The sequence below is a fragment of the Cervus canadensis genome, chromosome 5, assembly GCF_019320065.1.
Source record: "Cervus canadensis isolate Bull #8, Minnesota chromosome 5, ASM1932006v1, whole genome shotgun sequence".
In the NCBI taxonomy this organism is placed as follows: domain Eukaryota; kingdom Metazoa; phylum Chordata; class Mammalia; order Artiodactyla; family Cervidae; genus Cervus; species Cervus canadensis.
Genome location: NC_057390.1, coordinates 10898687 through 10919733, shown reverse-complemented (window position 1 = coordinate 10919733; position 21047 = coordinate 10898687). Strand labels below are relative to the sequence as shown.

Sequence of the window (21047 nt, the reverse complement as noted above, 5' to 3'; positions counted from 1 at the left end):
GCCGCAATCACTGCATAGTGCTCACTAGCCAATCCTAAATGGGTTATGTGCATTAACTCTTATGTGACTATGAGGTACCTACTATTACCATCTATTTTACAGACGAAGACATTGAAACAGTAACTTGCAACTTGCCCAAGGACATCAGTAAATACCGATTATCCAACTCTGAAAGGGAGATGCAAATACCTGCCTTACACCTTATATAAGGCAGGTTTTGTAGGACACCAACTCCCATGCATTTGCAATAAATTTGTATTTATTACCCTTCCGTTTTTTTGGATACCGGAAAGATTTTTCCAGTGGGGCTTAAGTAATGCCTGAGTGCAGAAAGTCCCTGGAAATACACAAAAGAAATTGACAATTACAGCGGTGTCTCCAGGCAGGAAAAGGTGGGAAATTTATTTTTCAGTGTTTAAACAAGATATTTCCATTTTTAATTTTTTAAATTTTTTTATTTAAGGGCTTGCACAGTCATAGGTGAATGTGGCCAGGGCTTTCGAAGACAGTGAACGGATGAGCCAAAACCTAAAGTCGCGGCACTGCAGGGTGGCTCGCCTGGGATCACCAGCAAGCTACAGGGAGTTCAGGGTCCTTTTCCCGACTGCACAGGATGGGGATATTTTTTAGGAGGAAGGAGGAAGGGCGCTAAGGTGCCCGGGGCTTTGGAACGTCGGGGGTCCTGCCCGCGGGAGGCGGCGCTCACCGGGGCGATGGGAAGGGAAGGCCCGGCCAGCCCGGCTCCGCCCTGTCCAATTTAAGAGCCGCGGGAGACAGCTGTGACCGTTCCTGGCCGACAAGGCTCGCTCCCTTATTTAAAGCAGGTGTCCTCCCGCGCCTCCCGCGCTGCCCACACAGCCCAGAGGCCCCAGCTCCCCTCCTTGGGCCCTTCCGAGCAAAGGCCGCGCCATGCCCAGCCCCGGGCCGCGGGGCTGCCGGCCGCTCCCTCTTTCGGGCTCCGGGGTCCAGCCCCTGCGCACCAGCCGCTCTCCCGGGCCCGCGTCCCCAGCGCTGCCGCGCGGCTCTGCAAATCCAAGCCCACCCCGCGCGCCCGGACGCCTCGAGTCCTCCTTTTCCGTTGAGGCCATCCTGGCCAGACCTGACCCCTGCGCGCCCACCGCCTCCCCGCTGCCAGTCTCCGCTGGCGCCCACGGGGACCTCTGGAACGTGCCCGCCAGGCCTCCCGCCCAGGCTCTGCCCGGCGCGTGCCCACCGACGTGGCTGCCCGCCGGCCTGAGCGCGGGGCTGCACCAGCTGTGCCCCCAGCCCTCTGCGCTGCGGCCCCTCGCCTCCCACTTCTGCGGCCTCCAGGGTCTCAGCGTCACAGGTAGGAGGGAGCGGACGGCCGCCACGGTGGGCACAGGATAGAGGAGAAGTCCCCGAGTTTGAGAGCCACCCGTGGTTGGAGTGGATGTCAAGTGTATGACCCTTGCCCCTGCAGGTGATACCGGGCGGAGAGAGGGACCCAGACCGGGTGGGAGACCATCTGGCCCGCCGCTGAGGTGGGAAAAGGTGTGTGTGGGGGGCGGGGGTACGTGTGCAGAGAGGAAGGTGAGGGCAGGCCCGAGAGGGGCTCGGACAACCAGGATCAGCGCAGGGCTGCAGGCAGCCCGGCCCCCCCTGGACTAGGGAGTGGGGGAGGCCCTTGCTCCCGGCCGCACCTGCTTTGCACAGCGCTTGGTGGAGCAGGCATTTCCCCAGCGCGGCCAACTCGGCGGAGAAGCAGCTGCTACTGGTACCCTTCAGCGAGAGCGAGGAGCTGTTGGGTGTTAGCCGACCGGGTTACAGCCTCCACTGCTCACCTCTGTGTGAGCTTAGCTTCCGCACTTTACTCCTCTGAGCCGGGTTCCTTCAGCTCTTAGAATGGTTCCTTGGGGCTCTGGGCCCTGGAGCCCAGTCACTTAAATCCGCATGAGACTTTAACCATTGGGGTAATTTTCTCCTCTAGCATGAACATCCACCTACATGAGGTTTTGCCATTTTTGGCTATCTGGTTCATGCATCCCCATGGCTCCCATGAGGGAAAGCAGGAGCAAATTTAGTGCAAGCCTTACCAACCCAAACCAAGATCCTGGTAAGACAGTCTTTCTTGGGTTCCCCCCACCCTGTGTCTCCTCACCTCCCTCCAGCTGGACATTCCTCCCACCCAAGTGGGAGAGAAACTCTGGTCTCCCAAGCACTATCCAAATTCTTGCCACATAATGAGAGCCACCTCTGGTGGCTCAGATGGCAAAGAATCTGATTGTGAGATGCCAGTTTGATCCCTGAATTGGGAAAATTCCCTGGAGAAGGGCATGGCAACACACTGCAGTATTCTTGCCTGGAGAATTCCATGGACAGAGGAGCCTGGTGGGTTACAGACCATAGGGTTGCAAAGAGCTGGACATGACTGAGGGATTAACACTTTCACTTTCATGAGAGCCATAGCCCTCACTCAAAGCTATCTTTTTCTAATGTCCCCAAACACCTGAGGTCTGAATTGTAACTTTCTACTCTGTATTACTGTAATCAATATATATATATATATATATTGATTTGGCTGTGCTGGGTCTTAGTTGAGGCATGTGGGATATTTTAGTTTCAGCATGGAATCTAGTTCCTTGACCAGAGATTGAACCCAGGCCCCCTGCACTGGGAACACCAAGTCTTAGCTACTGGACCACCAGGGAAGTACCTCTCTGGTTTTTGCATGGGTATTACATCTACACAGATCAAACTTCAAAATGTTAACTACAAAGTTATCGTATGGAGAAGAGTTTACCATTCCTTTCCCCTAGCCACCTGGTTCTCCCCACCCCACAGGCAGCCAGATACCAGTTTCTTTATTCTTCCAGTGTATTTTATACAGTTTGACACTTAGACACGTGTGTGTGTGTGTGTGTGTTTTAGACACTTAGTCGTGTCTGACTCTTTGTGACCCCATGGACTGTAGCCTGCCAGGCTCCTCTGTCCATGGAATTCTCCAGGCAAGAATACTGGAGTGGGTTGTCATGCCCTCCTCCAGGGGATCTTCCCTACCCAGGGATTGAACCTGAGTCTCTGCATTGCAGGCAGATTCTTTACTGGCTGGGCTCACACACATATGTAGTTGTGAAAATACATGCATATATACACACACACACACACATATGTATTCTTCTAACTCCCGCCCCCATACTAGACACACTGTTCTGCACCTTACTCTTTTTACTTGACCATGTATCAGAGATTTTTCCTTATAAGTCCACACAGAGCTTCTGTAGGCCACAGAATGGTCCATTGCAAGAATATACCATATTTTAAATCTGGCTCCATTGATGATTTCTTATATTTTGCTATTAATGCTTATGTAAGCCAGTTGGGCCCAGTGGCAGGGGCCTTAGGCAGCCAGACCTCACTCCCTTCACTGGGGCAGTTTTGTTTGCTAGCCCTGGAGCCCCTCCCCAAGGTTAGTGGGAGCTGAGGAGTCTTAGCACTGCATTGCCAGAACTCTGTCTGGAACACTTCCCTCCAAGCTAGCCCAGTGGCTTACTTCCTCACTCCTCTGGAGTTATGAGTCAGGTACTGCCCCTGGTAGACCAATCTGCATGTCCGCTGGCCCACAGCTCTATGAGCTGAATAGTACCCTTACGTGCGTTAGAAAAGGGCACCTCCTAACTTCATGCAAACACAACACCTTGTCAGGGAGGGAGAACAGGCTTGCAAAGAGCAGGCAGAATTCCAGACTCCACTTACCCTCTCAGCTGGGTACCTGTGTGCAGGATACAAGCTGTACATAGAGGCCCTATTCAAGCGTCACCTTAGTGAGGTGGCTATCCTTTCTAAAGATATTAATACAAACTCTTCCACCTATCCCCCCCCCCAACACACACACTTACCCTGTCCCTCCCTGCTTTATTCTTCTTACTAGCGCTAATCATTTTCTGACATACTCAATATTTTACTTATTTGCCTTCTTTTTTTTTTTTTTGCTGTTAGGGATTCTCTGTTTTGTCCTGGAACCATGCCTGAATCATAGCACACATTCAAAAAGTTGAATGAACAGAAAAGATGAACCTTCACTTTTTGTTCAAAAGGGGGTCCCTTCTCTGCTCATCTCATAGGGTTTTCCTGAAGTAGCCAAGGAAAGGAGAGATGGAGGTTTGGCAGCTCCTTTTAGGGCCAGAGAATATGCCCCTAACTTGAATAATGGAGGCCAAAGTGACCTCACAACACTGTCCCGTCTTTTAAAAAAAAAATTTTTTTTTAATTTTGTATTGGGGTACAGCCAGTTAACAGTGTTGTGATAGTTTCAGGCGAACAGCGAAGGGATTCAGCTGTACATAAACATGTATATCCATTCTCCCCCAAACTCCCCTCCCATCCAGGCTGCCACATAACATTCAGCAGAGTTCCATGTCCTTCTTTTTCATTTGTTTTATTTCTGCGCAGTCTCCTCCCACCCTGCCTTCTTGCTGTGTTGTTACCTGGCCAAGGGTAAGACAGGCCAGTGAAGCTGTGAGTTTGTTCTCTCTCCTGATGAGAGATGAGAGGGTAGGGGGTTACAGCTAACCTTTCCTCCTGCTAATTGCTCTGCAGGCTTGGAGCTAGTTCACTGCCTAGGCCTCTGGGATCCCCAAGACTGGGCCCATGCTCAGGACCTTCAGGACACTGAGAGATCCCAAAAGAGGATTCGAACCATGTTTAACTTGGAGCAGCTGGAAGAACTGGAGAAAGTGTTTGCAAAACAGCACAATATAGTGGGGAAGAAGAGAGCCCAGCTGGCAGCCCAGCTCAACCTCACAGAGAACCAGGTGAGAGCAGGGACTCCTGTGGGGCTCGGGCTGCACCCAGGGACAGGTCTACTCTCTCAGAAAACCCTGAGTCAGGGCTGGGAGGAATTTATGGGCCTCTTTCTCTGTGCCAGGCTGATAGGGCATACGGGCCCTAACCACTGGCACACTCCCTTCTCTATATGATGAGAAAAATAGTCCTATTTGAACTCATATTATGGAAACAACACTTGGTGTTAATCTAGAACTTTATAATATAATGTTTCCATGCTAAACAGGAAACTGACAGTGAAATTAAGTTGGTATTCAAGAGACTAAATATTAAAAATAATAAACATTCTCTTGACTCTATGTTCCCCTCTGGCTACTGAATTATCTCTGCTCTTTGCACAGGCAAATTTCTCAAGAACTGGCTATGTTCTCTCCATGTCCTCACCTCCCATCTACTCCTTAATTCACTGCAGTGTGAATTCTTTCATTCTGCCATTTCACTGAAACTTCTCATCAAGGTCTCTAATGACCTCCATGCTGCCAAAGGCACCATATGCTTTCTTCCCTCATCTTACCCCACCACTCAGTACAATCAACCACTCCTTCTGTTTTGAAACCCACAGTTCTCTTGGCTTCCAGACACCACATTCTCTTGGTTTTTCTCCCAGCTCTCTAGTCCCTTCTTCTCGGTTCCCTTTGTAGGGAACTCTTCTCTTTGTGGCCTCAAATTTTCCTCCCTAGATGATTTAATCTATCCCCATGGGTTTTAAATACCATTTTTAAGCCAGTGTCTCCCTAATTTGTATCTTCAGCCCACCCCTCTTTTCTGACTTGTGCATCTAACCACCTTCCTGGGGCCTCCACTTGGGTGTCTTGCGGGTAGCCATTTCAGACTTAACAAGTCAAAACCTCAATTCTTGATTCCACCCCCCCCCCCCAATCTCTCCCTTTCCCCACACATGGCATCATTGTCCTCCCAGCTGCTCAAATACTCAGTCATCTTAGATTCCTTTTTCTCTCCCAGTTCCAGTCCATCAGCCAGGCTTTTCACCTCTACCTCCGAAATACAACTGGAATCACTTCATTTTTCTCCACTGCCCCCAGTTTCAAATGGGACTGTTCTTCTCATGATACAGGGAAGGGAGTATCCAGCCCCAGCTATTGCTGGATCACTGCAATAGTCTCCCCAGCTATCTCCTCAAATCTGCTTATATCCATTCTTCACCCGCTGCCAGATGTGCAGTGTACTTGATGTAAATAGGACTATGTCACATCCCACTAAAAAACTTGAAAGTAACACTTCTAATCCATGGCCTTCACAGTTTTGGGTGATCTGGTCCCCACTGACCTCTTCCACTTCCTCCTCCTTTGCTTTCCCCTTTCTCAGATGTGTCTGCCATGCTTTCCTCCTTTCTGATCCTCAGACACTCCAAAGTTGATTCCCCTGCCCTGGCTTGCTTTTCTCTGTCCCCAGCAGGCAAGCCTCTCATCCTCTGAGCCTCAGCTTAAGTGCAGGTTCTTCAGGGAGGCTCAAACTCCTATTTGTACCCTCATTTGTGTTTATATATTTGTTTCCATGTTTGTTTTTAGTCTCCCTCCACTAGACTGTGAGCTCCATGAGGGCGGAGCTAGTACTTCACCATTATCACCATCACCTGGGAAGGGCCAGCACTGCCTCAGACATGGATGTTTAAAGTGAAGCCAGTACACAAGTGCTCAATCGTGTCCGACTCGTTGCAATCCCATGGACTGTAGCCTGCCAGGCTCCTCTGTTCATGGGATTTTTTTCGGGCAAGAATACTAGAGTGGGTTGCCATTTCCTTCTCCAGAGTTCAGATCAGGAGCTCAGTAAATACTTGGGTGAATGAGTGGTACTGGAATTAGAGGGAAGGGTATGCTTCCCTTAGAATGAAAAGTAAATTTTCAGAGAGGAGTGGGCACTGTGGGAATGGGGGATGCGGTGGGAACTGTTAGTCACATTCTGATCTCTTCTCACTGCCTCAATTATAGGTGAGAGTCTGGTTCCAAAACCGAAGGGTCAAATATCAGAAGCAGCAAAGGCTGAAACTGCCAGCTGCATCTGCCATGGCTGCCTCCTCAGACGAGCCCTCCAGCAGCTCGGACACCAGCATCCAGAGAGAAGACGCCGAGTCAGGAGTGGACAGCTGAGGACTGCAACAAAGGCTCAGTCCAGGCTGGGCTAGTTCTTCCTGGAAGCACCCATTGAACCTCGTTGTTTCATTTCTTAATGAAGAGCTTCTCAGGTCAAAGGGCACCAGGAAAATCTGAACTGTAAAGCAGGAGCCCTTTTTTCTGTATCGACCCCTGGGGGTTGTAATAATGCAAATGGTCACAGGTACAGACTTTGGCCTTCAGCTAGGTCCTTGGCCAAGTTACTGAATTTCTGAGGTTTTTTCCCCCCACCTGTAGAATGGGTTATGTAGAAAACTTTGACCTCCCAGGGCTGAGATGATGTCTGTAAAACACTTAAGAGTGTGCCAGGCTCAGCACTAAGAATGCAGTAACTGCTAAGGCTTATGGGTCCCCTTCACCTGTGGGAGTAACACCTCAGCCCCGGCCTCTCCAGAGATTAATCTTTGCCTGACCTGGCTATAGAGGAGAGGGCCTCCTTGAATCAGTATCTGGGCATTGAAGACTCTTCCCCATTGGAAATGGTGGGATTGAGAGCAAAGAAGGACAGGTAGACCATTTAGCCCACTTACTCTCACAGAATTTCCTGAAGTTTTTTAGTTTTGTCTGAACTGTTAACCACTTACAGAAGGAACTCAGGCCCAGCTGCCTCCTTGGAGCAGACATGCTACCCTGAACACCATCTTTTCCCCTCTAGCTACTCGACTTGACCCTCTAGCCATCTTTATATTGAGTAGAGAGATTTAACTGTGCCTTTGCCAAAACTGGCATTTTGTCATAAACTCTGCTGTATTACTTCCCCAAACCCTTCACAGCCAGTTCTCATGGCTTCCATTCCTTCCCGGGAACCACTCAGTTTCTCTCCAATAAGTGTATGTTATAGCCTCCCCTTGTGAAGTCTGCCACCAACATTTCCAAAGCTAATTTCTCTAGCACTTCACATTTCCTGGCTGGCCTCTGTTGAGGGTATCCCCTTAGAATACAGGATGACTTCTGGGTGTCAAGATGAGCTGGTGGAAGGAGGTGTGCCCTGACACCTGGTGGTGAGAGGGGGCAAGGTCTACGCTGCTCTTCAGAGTTCTTAAGGGAGGGAGGAAAGTTAGGGAGCAGGAGTCCTCAGAAAACCATCTGTCCCTGAGGCAGTGGACCATCGTTTCGAGGATACCAGGCTGCAGCTGGAGGGAGGGGGGAGGCCAGGGTCCAGCTTCAAGAACCTTCTGTTCCTGTCCTCCAGGAAATCCTTCCTAATGCTGAATCCAGTCAACTCTATTAAAGGAACCGAGCTGCATGTGCCTCTTCCAGGAAACGTTGGCTCCCGTTTTTAAAAAATCACCAGTCAGCAGATGCCTATTCAGCAGATACCCAGCTCTATCCAATTGCTAAATGTCACCATGAGACCACAGCAGATATAGACATAGGTCTTATGTCAAGTAGCACAGGATCCACTGGAGGAGGAGGGAACAAAATGAGAGACGGGGGTCAGTCCTGAGCAAGAGACTAGATCCCTCTCCTATAGTCAGGAGAATCTGCATATGCAGACTCACTTCTGTATACAGCTTCATGGTCCTGAGACCCTCCAGCACCCTCCAGGCGACAAGACCCCTATGCCTCTGAAGCGTCTGAGGAAGACACACTTCCAGCTTGATCTTTCGTAGGACTGTCTGCCCCATGCCAGAGTGCCTGGGGAAATAGGAAATCTTGCGCTGGACTTTGTAGGATGGCTAAGAGTGGTCAGCTAGCTCTTCCCTTTAGGCTGAGTCCAAAGAGCGACAGATAAGACAGGCCACTGGGAGGTAGAGACAACAGACACAAACTCGAATTCAGACACAGATACACACATCAAAACGACACACGCACACTCTGGTACTGGCCACGAAAATAGAGGCAAAACTGCACAGATGTAAAAGCACAAAGGCAGGCCCAGCCACACCCAGTCAACTAACCATTCGACCTACACAAAAGCTCGTGCGCAAACCCGCTTGGCCTCACGGACACGCACGCTGGGGGCGGGGCCTCCCGGGTCGAGGCTGGGTCAAGGGTCAGAAGGCGGAGGTACGCCCAAGATGGCGGCCTCCATGGGCGACGTGTTCTCTTTCTGCGTGGGTGTGGCGGGCCCGGCCCGGGTCGCAGTGGAAGTCCGCTTCGTGAGCAGCGCCAAGGTGAGGCCGCGGCGAACCGTGCCGAGGTCCCCCACCCTGCCCGGCCTTGGAGACAGCCCCGCGGGACCCCATGCCTGCAGCTTAGAGGCTCCTCTGCCGCTCGGACACTGCTGTCCGGCCCCGGCTGGCGCGGCCCGGGGTCTCCGTGTTGGTCCCCGCGTGCAGGCTTTCAGGGCGATCACGCGGTGGGCTGGGGCCCACGGAGTCTTCGTGCGCACCCCCTCCTCCCATGGAACCGGGCCTTTCTACCAGCTGGGCTGGGGAGCGCCAGGCCGGGGGATATTGCTGCTGGATCCTGGGAGCTGTTGGGCGGGACGTGAAGGGAGCTGCGGTACTAAAAAGCGTGGGCCATCAAGAAACTTTCTGAGTGAGATTTGGGTGGGGGGGTTGAGGAGAGAGGCCAGGACACTTCACAAAGGGTCTTGGAGTGCTAAGGAATTTGAACCGAAGCCCGTGGTAACACTGAAGGGTTTAAATCAAAAGGATGACATTTTGTGTTTTACTGTCGTGTTTTAAAGTTCAGTGTAGAAAAAATTCGAAAGTGCATGTAAGGAAAGGAAAAGTAAAACACTCATAATCTTGTATTTGTGCAAACATGTGCATATTAAAGTTACATTTTTAGGCTGCTTTCTGATGCAGCAGTATATATTTCAATATCAGTAATCCTACTTTTAGGTATTTATTTTTAAGAGTTGAGTAATAGTCTTTCATGGGAGGACCACTGTTCACTCAACAACCGTTCATTTCTGGATCCTTACATTGTATCTTGTTTTCCATCCCTGAGGTCAAAGATGGTGAATCTCAGTGTCTGTGCACATATCCTTTTATTCTCACCAGCACCAAGTATTTTCTTTCTTGGTTATCTTTATTAGTTGATATGTGCAAAATGATACTGCTTTGTTCTCATTTGTGTTTCTTTACTAATGAGGTTGAATAATTTATCATTTGTAGTAGTAGTGTGTATCCTTGCTCCTTGCCCTGGATGTCAGCCTTCTAGTCATCTGGCTCCTGCTCTCAGCAGCATGATATTCACACAGTTCCCCAACCTAACCTTCCATTGTCCTCTTTCCACTCCAGAGGCATCTGGAGCATTCCTCTCTTAAGGTGGTAAATCAGCTCCGCTGTGTCCTTGGGCTCCTCACTGCCCACAACTCCATCTCCACCCCAAGGCCTGCAGTGCTCTCATTGGCTCACAGTTCGATGGTGTTTCAGTTCCATCACTCCTAGCAAGCAGAGATATTCACCTTTACTTTCACTTTGCTCGCGTCTCTGAACCCCTCCTTTTTTTTTTCTTTTTTTAAGTTCTTCCCTCTTACATCACTTCAGCCACTCTCCTTGCCCAGTTGTCCAGTTCTAGCCTTCCATCCAAACCCCAGCTCTGGAAGAAGGAGCTGGCTTCCCTCTCTATGCCCGCAGCTTATGTGCTGCTGCAGAAAAATCATGTACCCAGACTTGGTGAGAAGATGGCTTATCCTTTTTGCATCTGTATTCATCAAGTGGGATTGGTTTGTGATCTTTCTTTTTCCTTTATGGTATCTTCCTCAGGTTACCACATCAGAGTTATACTTGGCTTTTTGTTTTGTAAAATAGAGAAACTTCCCATTATAGCATAAGAGTTACTTACTTGGTTCGAGAGAGCTGATTTATGAAACCACATAGACTGGGGGCCTCGTGTGGGGTTGGTTTTTGACCACTTTGCCTCTATGGATATTGGCAAGAATGATTTTCAAACTTTTGTCAATTGCTATGCCAGGGTTATGACCAGTCAGAACAGAAAACTAATCAAATATGGTAAATGTCAGCCAAGATGCTGTCCTGGTGCACATGAGGAAGGTGCTGGTGTTGCTTGTTAGTCTGTCTTGGCTTCCTTCCTGTTGAATTCACTTTTGGCAATTGATATTTTTCTAGAAACTAATAAAGAATTTATTTACTAGAGTCTTAAATTTTTATTGTACAATCTTTAAAAAAAAAAAAAGCTTACTTTTCAAATTGCAAATAACTTTGCATAGTTTGTACCCTTTACATTCAGGTTCAGGTTCATTTCTCTCCAGACTTATTGGTAACATGAATTAGAGCTATTTTTTTTCTTGAAACACTTCATATGTTTTGGGGATGAGTAGTTTCATAGAGGAACAGCTCTGATTCTTCCCTTTGCATTGATTACTAAATATTTCCTCCATTTGGTCCTCCAGAAAGAGGGAGAAAGAGATCAGTGCTTATCCAATATCAAGATTGATGACTGTCAGAAGTAATGTGGGTCCCTGTTCATAATATCTTTGCGTCCCACAGAGGAAGGCCAGGTTTTCATTTTGCGAGGTTGGGTTCCCGGGGGTTACTCAGCATGGAGGTGGGCTGCTAGAAAGACACCCAGGCTGCATCCATGGCTTTGTCAACGGTTTTGTTCCAGCTGTCCCAGGTAGAGCTCCCAGAGTTATTCCCAGGGTTGAGATTTGTGGCTCATGGGCCTGTCCAGGTCTACACATCCTGCTGCTCTCATTCGGGGAGGTGCTCCTGCCTAGCCAAAGCGCCAGTGTTCGAAGGAAACGGGGAGCTACCCAGGAGGCCACGTGACAGGACATGTCACTGCTGGCTCAGTTATTTTCTTTCTCTCCCTTTTTGTGACAGTTCACTGGCACTACTGGGGCAGTTGGCAGGGGCACCAGTCCTCTAAGTGTGGAGTGGGCAAAAATGCCCAGCTGGGCCCCTGGGTTCTAAAACTGTCTCCTGAGTCCTTTTGCACATTTGAAGTGAAGTCAGGTCACTCAGTCGTGTCCAACTCTTTGCGACTCCATGGACTGTGGCCTGCCATGCTCCTCCGTCCATGGGATTTTCCAGGCAAGAGTGCTGGAGTGGGTTGCCATTTCCTTCTCCAGAGGATCTTCCCAACCCAAGGATCAAACCCGGGTCTCCCACATTGTAAGCAGACACTTCACTGTCTGAGCCACCGGGGAAGCACATTTGAGAGATGACAATTCAACAGTTGTTTTCTCATCTTTCATCCCATACGTGGTGTCTGCAGTGCCTTAGACCAGGACTTCTCATTAACGTGCATGTGAATCACCTGGGCATCTTGTTAAAGTGCAGGTTCTGATGTGGCAGGTCTGGGGTGGGGCCTGAGATTGTGTGTTTCTGCCATCTCCCAGGCGATCCCCATGCTGCCAATCCATCACCTCATTTTGAGTAGTATGGCGTGCATGGGGTTCCTTCACCTGTGCTATATCATTACATCCTGGAAACTACCTGGTAGCTATTAATACTCGCTTTTCACATGGTAAACAGATGGAAAAAGGCAGTTGGCTCAACGTTTCACAGCAAGCTAGGCTTAGGACTGGTGCTAGGATTAGTCATTCCTTTCAGTATACCGCCTGAGAACTTGTTGGGCACCAGGTACTGTGCTAGGTACTGTGAGTACCGAGCTGACCAGGGAAGTAGGACACATTCTCCTGCAAACTAGGCCTCCCCCTCCCACAGTGTAGGATTTCTCTGCAACCCTGAGGAGCAGCATCATGACCAGGATCCTGGAGGGGCATGTGGGTGACTCAGAAGGCAGCCCTGTACCACTTCCTAGTACTGGAAGCTCCAGCCTGCTATGAACCTCTGGCCATGCTAAAAATGCTCCTCTGTGTAGTCCAACATGGTTGACATGGTGGCTGTCTTCCCATCCCAGGCCCTCTGCCCTGGACAGGCTGGAAGAAGTGCTACTGAATGTAGGGCAGAACTGCATTTCCGGAGGAGGTGATTATGAAGGGGGCTGACAGCGCTCCATGACTGACCCTCCTGAGGCAGAGGCCTCTGCCGAGAGGGAAGCACGTGGAGGTGAGGAGCCCTTGAAGCTCTGTCCTCTGTCTCTTCTTATGGCCATCCTATTCCTTCTCTGCCCTTTTAGGGAAAGGGGCTATTTGCCACACAGCTGATCCGGAAGGGGGAGACCATATTCGTAGAACGGCCCTTGGTAGCTGCGCAGTTTCTCTGGAATGCACTTTATCGCTACCGAGGTGAGCTCATCTCGCCCACTCTGAGGGCTGCTGGGCCCAGCAGCCTTGGGGCCTGGAGGAGAACATGTGTATCCCTGACAGTCTCTGGGACTCCCGGTGTCGGGAGGGAAAGCGCATCTTCTCTTGGAGAACTGTGCCTGAGAACCATGCCTCTGTCTAATCTCAGGCTGTCTGGGTCTGTGATCCTGTAGCAAAGAAGCTCTTCCAAAGGGTACCCTGGAGGAGGCCTGTCACTCAGGTCGAACTCAGCGTCATCATGAAGGGCTCTGTGCCAAAGTGGAGCCCCCTACCAAGAAGAGACCACATGCCCCCTGTTCAAAAAAGGCTGCATTAGGGGTCAGAAACAAACAGGATGCTCTTAGCTTTGCCAGCCACTTGCTTTTTTCACCCTTTCCTTGGGCTAGAGAAAAATCTGTGAAAGGAGGGTCAGTCAGCTCCAGAATGTGGGGAAAGCCCAGTCTGGGGGGAGGGGTGGAGAGCCCCATAGACTAAGTCCCATGGAGAAGCAGAGAGAGTCTGCTAGGAGGGGTGGGGACTCCAGAGAGGGAAGAAGGTATCTATATTTGAATGCATGTGAAATTGATTCATTCATTCCATTCTTTAACATAGTCATTCATTTACTCACCCCTTAAAACATCTGCTGTGAGCCAGGTGCTGTCCTAGCCCTGTGGCTGTTGCTGTGAAAGGACAAATGCAGCCCCTGCTCTGAGACACATGTCATGTCTGGCTCTCTCCCCCAGCCTGTGACCACTGTCTTCGGGCACTGGAGAAGGCAGAGGAAAACGCGCAGAGACTGACTGGGAAGCCAGGCCAGGTTCTGCCGCACCCCGAGCTGTGCACTGTGCGCAAAGACCTGCACCAGAACTGCCCCCACTGCCGGGTAAGCAGCCCTGGGCGGAGCTGAAGTCCCCTCTGGGGAGACAGGCCCTTCAGAGCCCCAGTGGCGGGAAAGACATTGAAAAGGCTGGGTCACTATTCCAGTTTCGTCCACCCTGTTCCAGTCCCACTGTCCAGAAAGCAGGCTTGTTGGGAGCTTGCCCTCTTCCTCGGAGCCTGGCAGGGCCCCTCCCTGTCCCTGAGAAGCAGTCTCTTCTTCCCAGGTTTTAAAGCCTGGGGCAGGGGCCCCCTCACATGCCCGCGGAGCACTGAGTGCCTCCTCGTCTCATGATACCGTAACACCGCTGACTGCTGCTCGGGGGCCGTTTGTGGGAGGAGTGAAGTTAGAGGTGGTGAGGCCACGCAGGTGCCTGTGCCTCACCCCAGGCCGAATCCTCGGGTGCTGACCTCCACCTCCCCCGCCAGGTGACGTACTGCAGTGCAGAATGTCGACTGGCCGCAGCTGAGCAATACCATCAGATCCTGTGCCCAGGCCCCTCCCAGGATGACCCCGCGCATCCTCTCAATAAGCTGCAGGAGGCCTGGAGGTAGGTGGCATTTCCTCTCTTCTCTCCTTTATCCTTCCCTCCTTGCCTGTCTTCCCCACACTCAGCAGATGTAGCCATCTTTCTTAAGTTACCACTCTCTGGATTTTTCCTCCATTCTTAGGGCTAAACAGAGGTCATTTCACCTCTGCCTTAAATCTGAGCTGCCAGTCCCACCATCCTCAGCATTTTACACACTCCCAGAAAGAGCCCCATTAAGCCCATAGAGATATAAAGTCCTGCCTATGTCCTTGCCAATAGCTTTCCTTCTTCAGTTATGAATGGGATTGGTAGGAAGGATTCTCTGTAGCAGTCAGACCAGGCTTCCCTGAATTCAGCTACTGGGAAGGGAATTTCTAGGCCAAACCTTTTTCTTTCTCCCTAGGAGTGTTCACTACCCCCCTGAGACTGCAAGCATCATGTTGATGGCCCGGATGGTGGCCACAGTGAAACAGGTGAGCCCACCTGATCTTCAGAAGGAAGCCAACTCTGGCCTCATTCAACCTTTGGTCTCAGTTTCCTTCTCACTTTAAGACTCTGGCTTGGATACAGAGTTCCTTCTGGGCCTCTCAAAGAAGAGCTGCTTGTTGTATAAACCTTAGGAGTAGCTAACCATAAATCTGGCGGGGGGAGGGAGGCTTATCTTGCCTGTGGTCTTTGATCTATGAGATGACTTCCTGTGCAGCAGCAGTTCATGCATTAGATTTATAAGCATCACCTTTTCAGGATTTTATCTCTTTAGGCAAAGCAAGAGAAGCTACTCTGACCCCTTTTTTAATATTGTCGCTCCTCAGCCTCATTCTCTTTTCCCAAGTGTCATGAATTGGCTAGCTTGGCAGCAGGTGGGGAGATGGTTGGGTGTGGGCAGGGTTGGGAGGAAAAGTCTACCTAGAAGCTAATGTGTGATGGTGTTTCTCTGAGGGCCGGGGCTTTGGAATGACAGCCTACTCTTCCCACAAGGGCGGGAGTGACAGTAAAGAAGAGTGTGTCCATGAGTCCATCTGTGCACCTGTATGCATGGGCATTATGAACCTGACTTTGAAGTATATTTGTTCACTACAGGCTAAGGATAAAGATCGTTGGATCAGGCTCTTCTCCCAGTTCTGTAATAAAACTGCTAATGAGGAGGAGGAAATTGTCCATAAACTCCTAGGGGACAAATTCAAGGTTGGTCTCCCCCCATGACCCTCCCACCCCTGCCAATAGCCTGGGCTGTCTATGGCTACCTGGAGGAAGCTTCACACTTGCTCCCTTCCCAGTCACAGGAAGAAGTTCGCACCTGGGTCCAAAACTCTATTCAGAGACTTGTATTTGTCTGCTGTTTAATTTCATAGCCTAATGTGGACTTAAAATTGGAAAGGGGGATGATGACCAAGGATGGAGGGGCTGGATGCCCTGATATGGGAGGCAGGACCCCATGATCAGATAGCAATGGGCAAATCAAGTGTAATGAAAAATGGAGGGTTGGGGGCAGTCTGCAGGTTAGGAAGCGGGGTGAAACAGACTTCTGTTGCCCATGTACTGAGCACTCGCTCCAGATCAAAGAGTTACACATTCTCCCCGAGGAGAGCAGACTTCTGTGCAGGAGCTGCCTGAAGGTGGCGGCAGGTGTGGGGCAGGCCTTCCTGCACTGAATCGGGGAAAGGAGGGGAGCGTCAAGCTGCTCTGGAGGGTGGTGCTGGTATAAGTGCTAGAAAATAGGAATTTGGGGTTTGCTATCCTTGGGTTGGAAGAGGCCAGCAGACTGCCAAGGCTCTTTGGAGATCAGGACTCCATGGCTTCCCTTTGCCCCCAGGGAAAGCCCAGTCTTTAGAGCTCACCCTTTTCCTTCCCTTACATGGTCTTCTGGGCCCTGCCTGGGTGCTAAGGGGAAACCCCAGGGCTGCAAGTCTCTCCCTGCCTTCCCTAAACCAGGGTCAGCTGGAGCTACTGCGGAGACTCTTCACAGAGGCGCTTTATGAAGAAGCACTCAGCCAGGTGAGTGCGGGAAGGCAGGAGCAGTGGCCTCCCAGTCACTCCAGCTCTCCGGGAGCAACCAGGGCAGCGTCTCCGCCTGGGACAGCTAAGTGAGAGCAGACCTGGTCTTGCAGAGTTGGGATGGGACTGACTTGCAGCAAACCTCCTCAACAGAGAGTTGTATCAGGAAGAAGAGCAGGTGGCTGCCCACTGAGTGCCCTTCTTCTTTCTCCCCACAGTGGTTCACTCCAGATGGATTCCGGTCTCTCTTTGCTCTTGTTGGGACCAATGGCCAAGGAATTGGGACCAGGTTAGGAGAGAATGTTCCAGAGCTCTTGGACTTGTCCCTCAGGGCTGGGGTGGGAGATTGAGAAAAGGAGCCGAGCTCCTTTCAAGACTAGGGCGGGGCAGGGTGTGACTCTGGCCAGAATGCTGGACTAAACTCAGGGGTGAGGGTCAGACAGACCGAGTCTTTCTTGGGAACACTTAGTCTGTTGGGATAGGACACACCTACCCACCCCGACCCCCACCCCCACCCCGTCTTGGGAGAAGGAAATGGACTTAACTTGCTTGGAGGTGGAGAGCCCTGTGACCTGGGTCTTTCTCCTCTCCAACCACGGCTGCCTGGGACCCCCAGCTCCCTGAGCCAGTGGGTCCATGCCTGTGATGCTCTGGAGCTGAAGCCTCAGGACCGTGAGCAGCTGGATGCCTTCATTGACCAGCTGTACAAGGACATCGAGGCAGGTTGGTGAGATGGAGCCTTGGCCTCACCCGACTTTGGAAGCCCCCATCAGTCGGTCGATGGACACAGTCTTCCCCCAGGGAGCTCTGGGTTCACAGTTGGGGAAGGTAATCCCTGTGTGAAGCTTCATGCCTGTCTGCAGGGCATACCTGAGAAATGGCCCTGCGGTCCATGCAGAGGCCTCACGCGGGGGTGGGGAGGGCCGGATCGTAAGTTGGTATCACGTATAGAAAAGCAAGCTTGTGCTCCAGAGAAGCATTGTCAAGCAAATGGCAGTGACTGGGTGGCAAGACAGTGGAGCCATGCCTGTCCTTAGAAGCCTAGTTTCCCTGTCTTACCTATGAAATGGATGTAATACCATCTGCACACTACTGTCTTACAGCAACCGGCGAGTTTCTTAACTGTGAAGGATCTGGCCTCTTTATGCTGCAGAGCTGCTGTGAGTCCCGGCATTGAGAAGGCGCAGCCTCACGCTGCAGTTCACCTCTCTTGATCCCTTCTGGGCTGGTAGAGTTGAGTCTGGGAGTGGGATTAGGGCTGAGCTTGAGGGTTTCCCCTTTGTCTTCCATATCACTTTTTCATTCATTTATTGGACTGCTCCTGCTTTCCAATGCGCTAGGCCCGGTGCTCAGGCAGGGCACAGAGCTCTGATTCTTCCAGAGGGAACCCTGGGTGTCCTAAGAACCCAGGAGGAGCTCAGGCTGGAAGGCAGTCTCATCAGCACCTGATGGAGGGACAGAGCCAATTCGGGCTGTTGTCTTCCAGATCCTGGCCTCCCACCCCCTGCTCTCCTCACCGCAAACCTTTCCTCCCAGGCTCTGGGGACACTACCTTTTCCAAACTAGGCTCCCAGCTGTTACCAGTAACAGATAGGCCTGGGTTAAGTTTCAGGCACGGGCATCCCTTTCATGGCCCTGTCCCTCCCTTGGTGAGACACTGGGAACAGCTGAGGATCAGGGGGACCAGTGAGGAGACGAGCAGGGCCAGGCATGGCAGGTGGCGCAGGGCAGTGATGTGGGAGTGCATCTGGGCCTGTGGTCTTCAGGAGCGCTGGACACGGAGACAGGACACCGGGGCCCCAGTACCTGCACAGCCCTAGCAGGGATCAGAGAACAAGGAAAGACAGGGCCTGCACAGTTAAGGCTGTTATTTTTCTTAGTCAACAATCCTCATTATCTGCCTCTCATGACCCAGGCAACCACAGCTGTGTCCCCAATGCAGAGACCTCGTTCCCAGAAAACAACTTCCTTTTGCATGTCACCGCCCTGGAGGATATTAAGCCAGGAGAGGTGAGGGGGCAAGTAGCTGTGGGGGTGGGTGGGCAGGAGGCCTGGCAAGTTCTCCCCAGGAATCAGGAGCAGCAGTGGCTCCAGCCCCAGGTTGAGGCTGTTGGTTTGAATCCCCACACGCTGCAGGACCTTAGGCTTGCCTGTGAGTGTGCTCTGACCCCACCTCACTTGAAAAAATAACTCCAGAAAGCCTCAGCAGTGTTTAAGAGAGCACTGTGTGCCTGAGTTCTTGTCTCCAGCTACTTTTTGATCAAGGAATCTGCAGCTTCTAAGGAAACAGGAAATGGCCCTTTGTGGCTCGGACTGTGGGTTGCTAGTGTGATTTGGGGTCCTGGCTCTTAGAGCAGTACACAGAGTCTGCTTGAAACTTCTTTCAGGGCAAGTAGCTTCACAGCAAGATAACCTCTGCCCCAGCCACAGACAGACCTTGGCCATGGCCTGAGGCCCAGCCATAGCCCCCAGTTCAGACTGTTAAAGCCTCATAGTGCCCTCCCTGCTCTGAGCACAAGGGGGTGGATTGGGGCGGCCTGCCCTTTTGCTGAAGGGCAGCTCAGGCTCCTGAGGACGAGGCGATGGTTGGACACAGGGCAGAGGCTGGGGAGGCCCGAATCCCACCCGTTAGGAAGACCATCAGCCCGCCTCTCGTGCCCCTTAGGAGATCTGCATCAGCTACTTAGACTGCTGTCAGCGGGAGCGGAGCCGCCACAGCCGCCACAAGATCCTCAGGTGCCAGGGGGCTGCGGTGGGCAGCGGGGCCCTGGGTCCTCCATTCCGGTGGCTGCCTGACTATGCCCTCACCGTCATCCCCCCTTGCCCTCTGCAGGGAGAACTATCTGTTCGTCTGTTCCTGCCCTAAATGTCTGGCAGAGGCCGATGAGCCCAACATGACCTCTGAGGAGGAGGAGGAGGAGGAGGAAGAGGAGGAGGAAGGCGAGCCGGAAGATGCTGAGCTGGGGGATGAGATGACTGATGTGTGATGTCACCCTGCTCGGAAGCGCTCCTACCCCAGACCCTGCAGAAGAGGGGGCCTTGCCCCAGAGCAGAGACTTGGAAGGAACACCCCACTCCTGTTGCCTGCTTCCCCCCCATTTCAGCACTCTTTCTGCCAGAGGGTAAGACAGGCTGGACCCTAGGCCCTCTCCCCACTGCCGGACCTCACGCCCTGGACGCTGCTGCTGAGTGGCTCCGGCTCTGCGCTGTCACTGAGCCTCTCAGAACTGGCTTCCCCCTGAGGTTCGGATGTAAGTGGCTGGAACCAAGGTCAGGACCCAACAGTGTTTCTTCCCCATGGCCCCACTTATTCATCTGCTTGAGGCTTCAGCCCTCTCAACTCAATATGGGGGGAGGGGGACAGTAACAGTGGCAACCCGAGAACAGCCTGGCTCCATTGAAGAAGAGAGGGGCCAAGATGCCCTTACCGTCTTCCCTGCCTCCCACTGTTGTAGCCTGACCACTGGCATAGCTGGGAAGCCCGGAGTGGGGCCCACTGCACCTTCTCTTAGGCTCTCTGTGGGGAACAGTGAACCATGGGGATTCCCCCCTCCCCACCCCACTGTTAGACATCAGGGAAGTAGAGATTAACCCCTCCCCCAGAATCTCTGTACTTGTGCCTTGCCTCTAGGCCCTGGTACAGTGGCTAGCCTCACAGGGTATGGAAGAGGTCTCTGCCTCCCTTGCGAAGGGTATGGGGGGATCACCACCCCTCCTCTTACCCACCTCCATTTAGGACTCCAGCAGCATGGCTGAGACCTGGGGGGTGAAAGGCCTCTGCTCCCTAATTGGGGATGTTCTAGAGTCTTCTAGAACTTTCATCAGTGAGGGGCTCTCCTGGTCGTAATCTCCATCTTTAGGATCTCCACAGAGGAACACAAGTCTTCCAGAAACCTAGAAGAGCTGGGCTGGATACTCAAGATTAGCCCTGACTGTCCTCCTCCTCCCCAGATTAGCACTACCCCTTGCTCTTGGGTTGGAAGCTGTGGAAATTGTAACCTGTCACCCGCAATTCTTTTCTGCCCACCTTCCCTGAGGGGCCTGCCGCATGCCCCTGCTGAGGGATCCCAGGGAGGCCAGGTGCCGCCCCACGGGCCCTTTCCTGGATCGTGAGCAGGTGGAATCTGTCTGACTAGCCTGTTGGGTTCTTAATCCTTCAGAGCAGCCAGCACCCCCTCCTCCCCACCTGCCCAGTGTTCTCAATAAAACATGAATGGTGACAGGCCTTTACAGGAATGCTTTGTGGAGGATGGCTTGATAAGCTGCCTCAAGCAGGCAACAGTCACGTGGATGGTGCCAGCATGCACAGAATAGAGCAGGTGACGGCAGGAGACGGGAGCTCCAGCTCCCTAGTTTGGATTCATCCCTCGTCTCGTCTGTATCTGCTGTGCAAATGTTTCTCAGGTCTAAGAGCAGGGCTCCTCTGAGGTCCAGTGTGGATCCCCAGGACCAGGCTTCAGAATGAGGAGGCTTTTCCTCGGGGGCTGAACCACCACTTCCTCAGTTCTTGAGCAGGAGGCTGTTGGGATCCAGGATTAGCAGTCTGAGCACTGGTCCTGAAGGACTCTGGGCAAGCCTTGTACCCTCTCTCGGCCTCAGTTT

General features: G+C 51.9%; 2 protein-coding genes across 2 annotated transcripts; both read left to right on the top strand.

Moving 5' to 3' along the window:
• The first annotated feature begins 731 nt into the window (after positions 1-731).
• On the top strand, positions 732-8199 carry NOTO (notochord homeobox). Its single transcript, XM_043470429.1, has 3 exons — positions 732-1327; positions 4558-4772; positions 6753-8199. The coding sequence occupies exons 1-3, from the start codon at positions 910-912 to the stop codon at positions 6909-6911; spliced, it is 792 nt and encodes a 263-aa protein (XP_043326364.1). The 5' UTR covers positions 732-909; the 3' UTR covers positions 6912-8199.
• Positions 8200-8930: 731 nt separating this feature from the next.
• Positions 8931-20670, top strand: SMYD5 (SMYD family member 5). The gene is made up of 13 exons (XM_043468181.1): positions 8931-9052; positions 12939-13047; positions 13788-13927; positions 14350-14471; positions 14854-14923; positions 15531-15635; positions 16383-16445; positions 16664-16734; positions 17062-17168; positions 17549-17605; positions 18361-18455; positions 19111-19181; positions 19279-20670. Exons 1-13 carry the CDS (start codon positions 8957-8959, stop codon positions 19430-19432), a joined length of 1260 nt encoding a protein of 419 aa, XP_043324116.1. The 5' UTR covers positions 8931-8956; the 3' UTR covers positions 19433-20670.
• Positions 20671-21047: the final 377 nt, after the last annotated feature.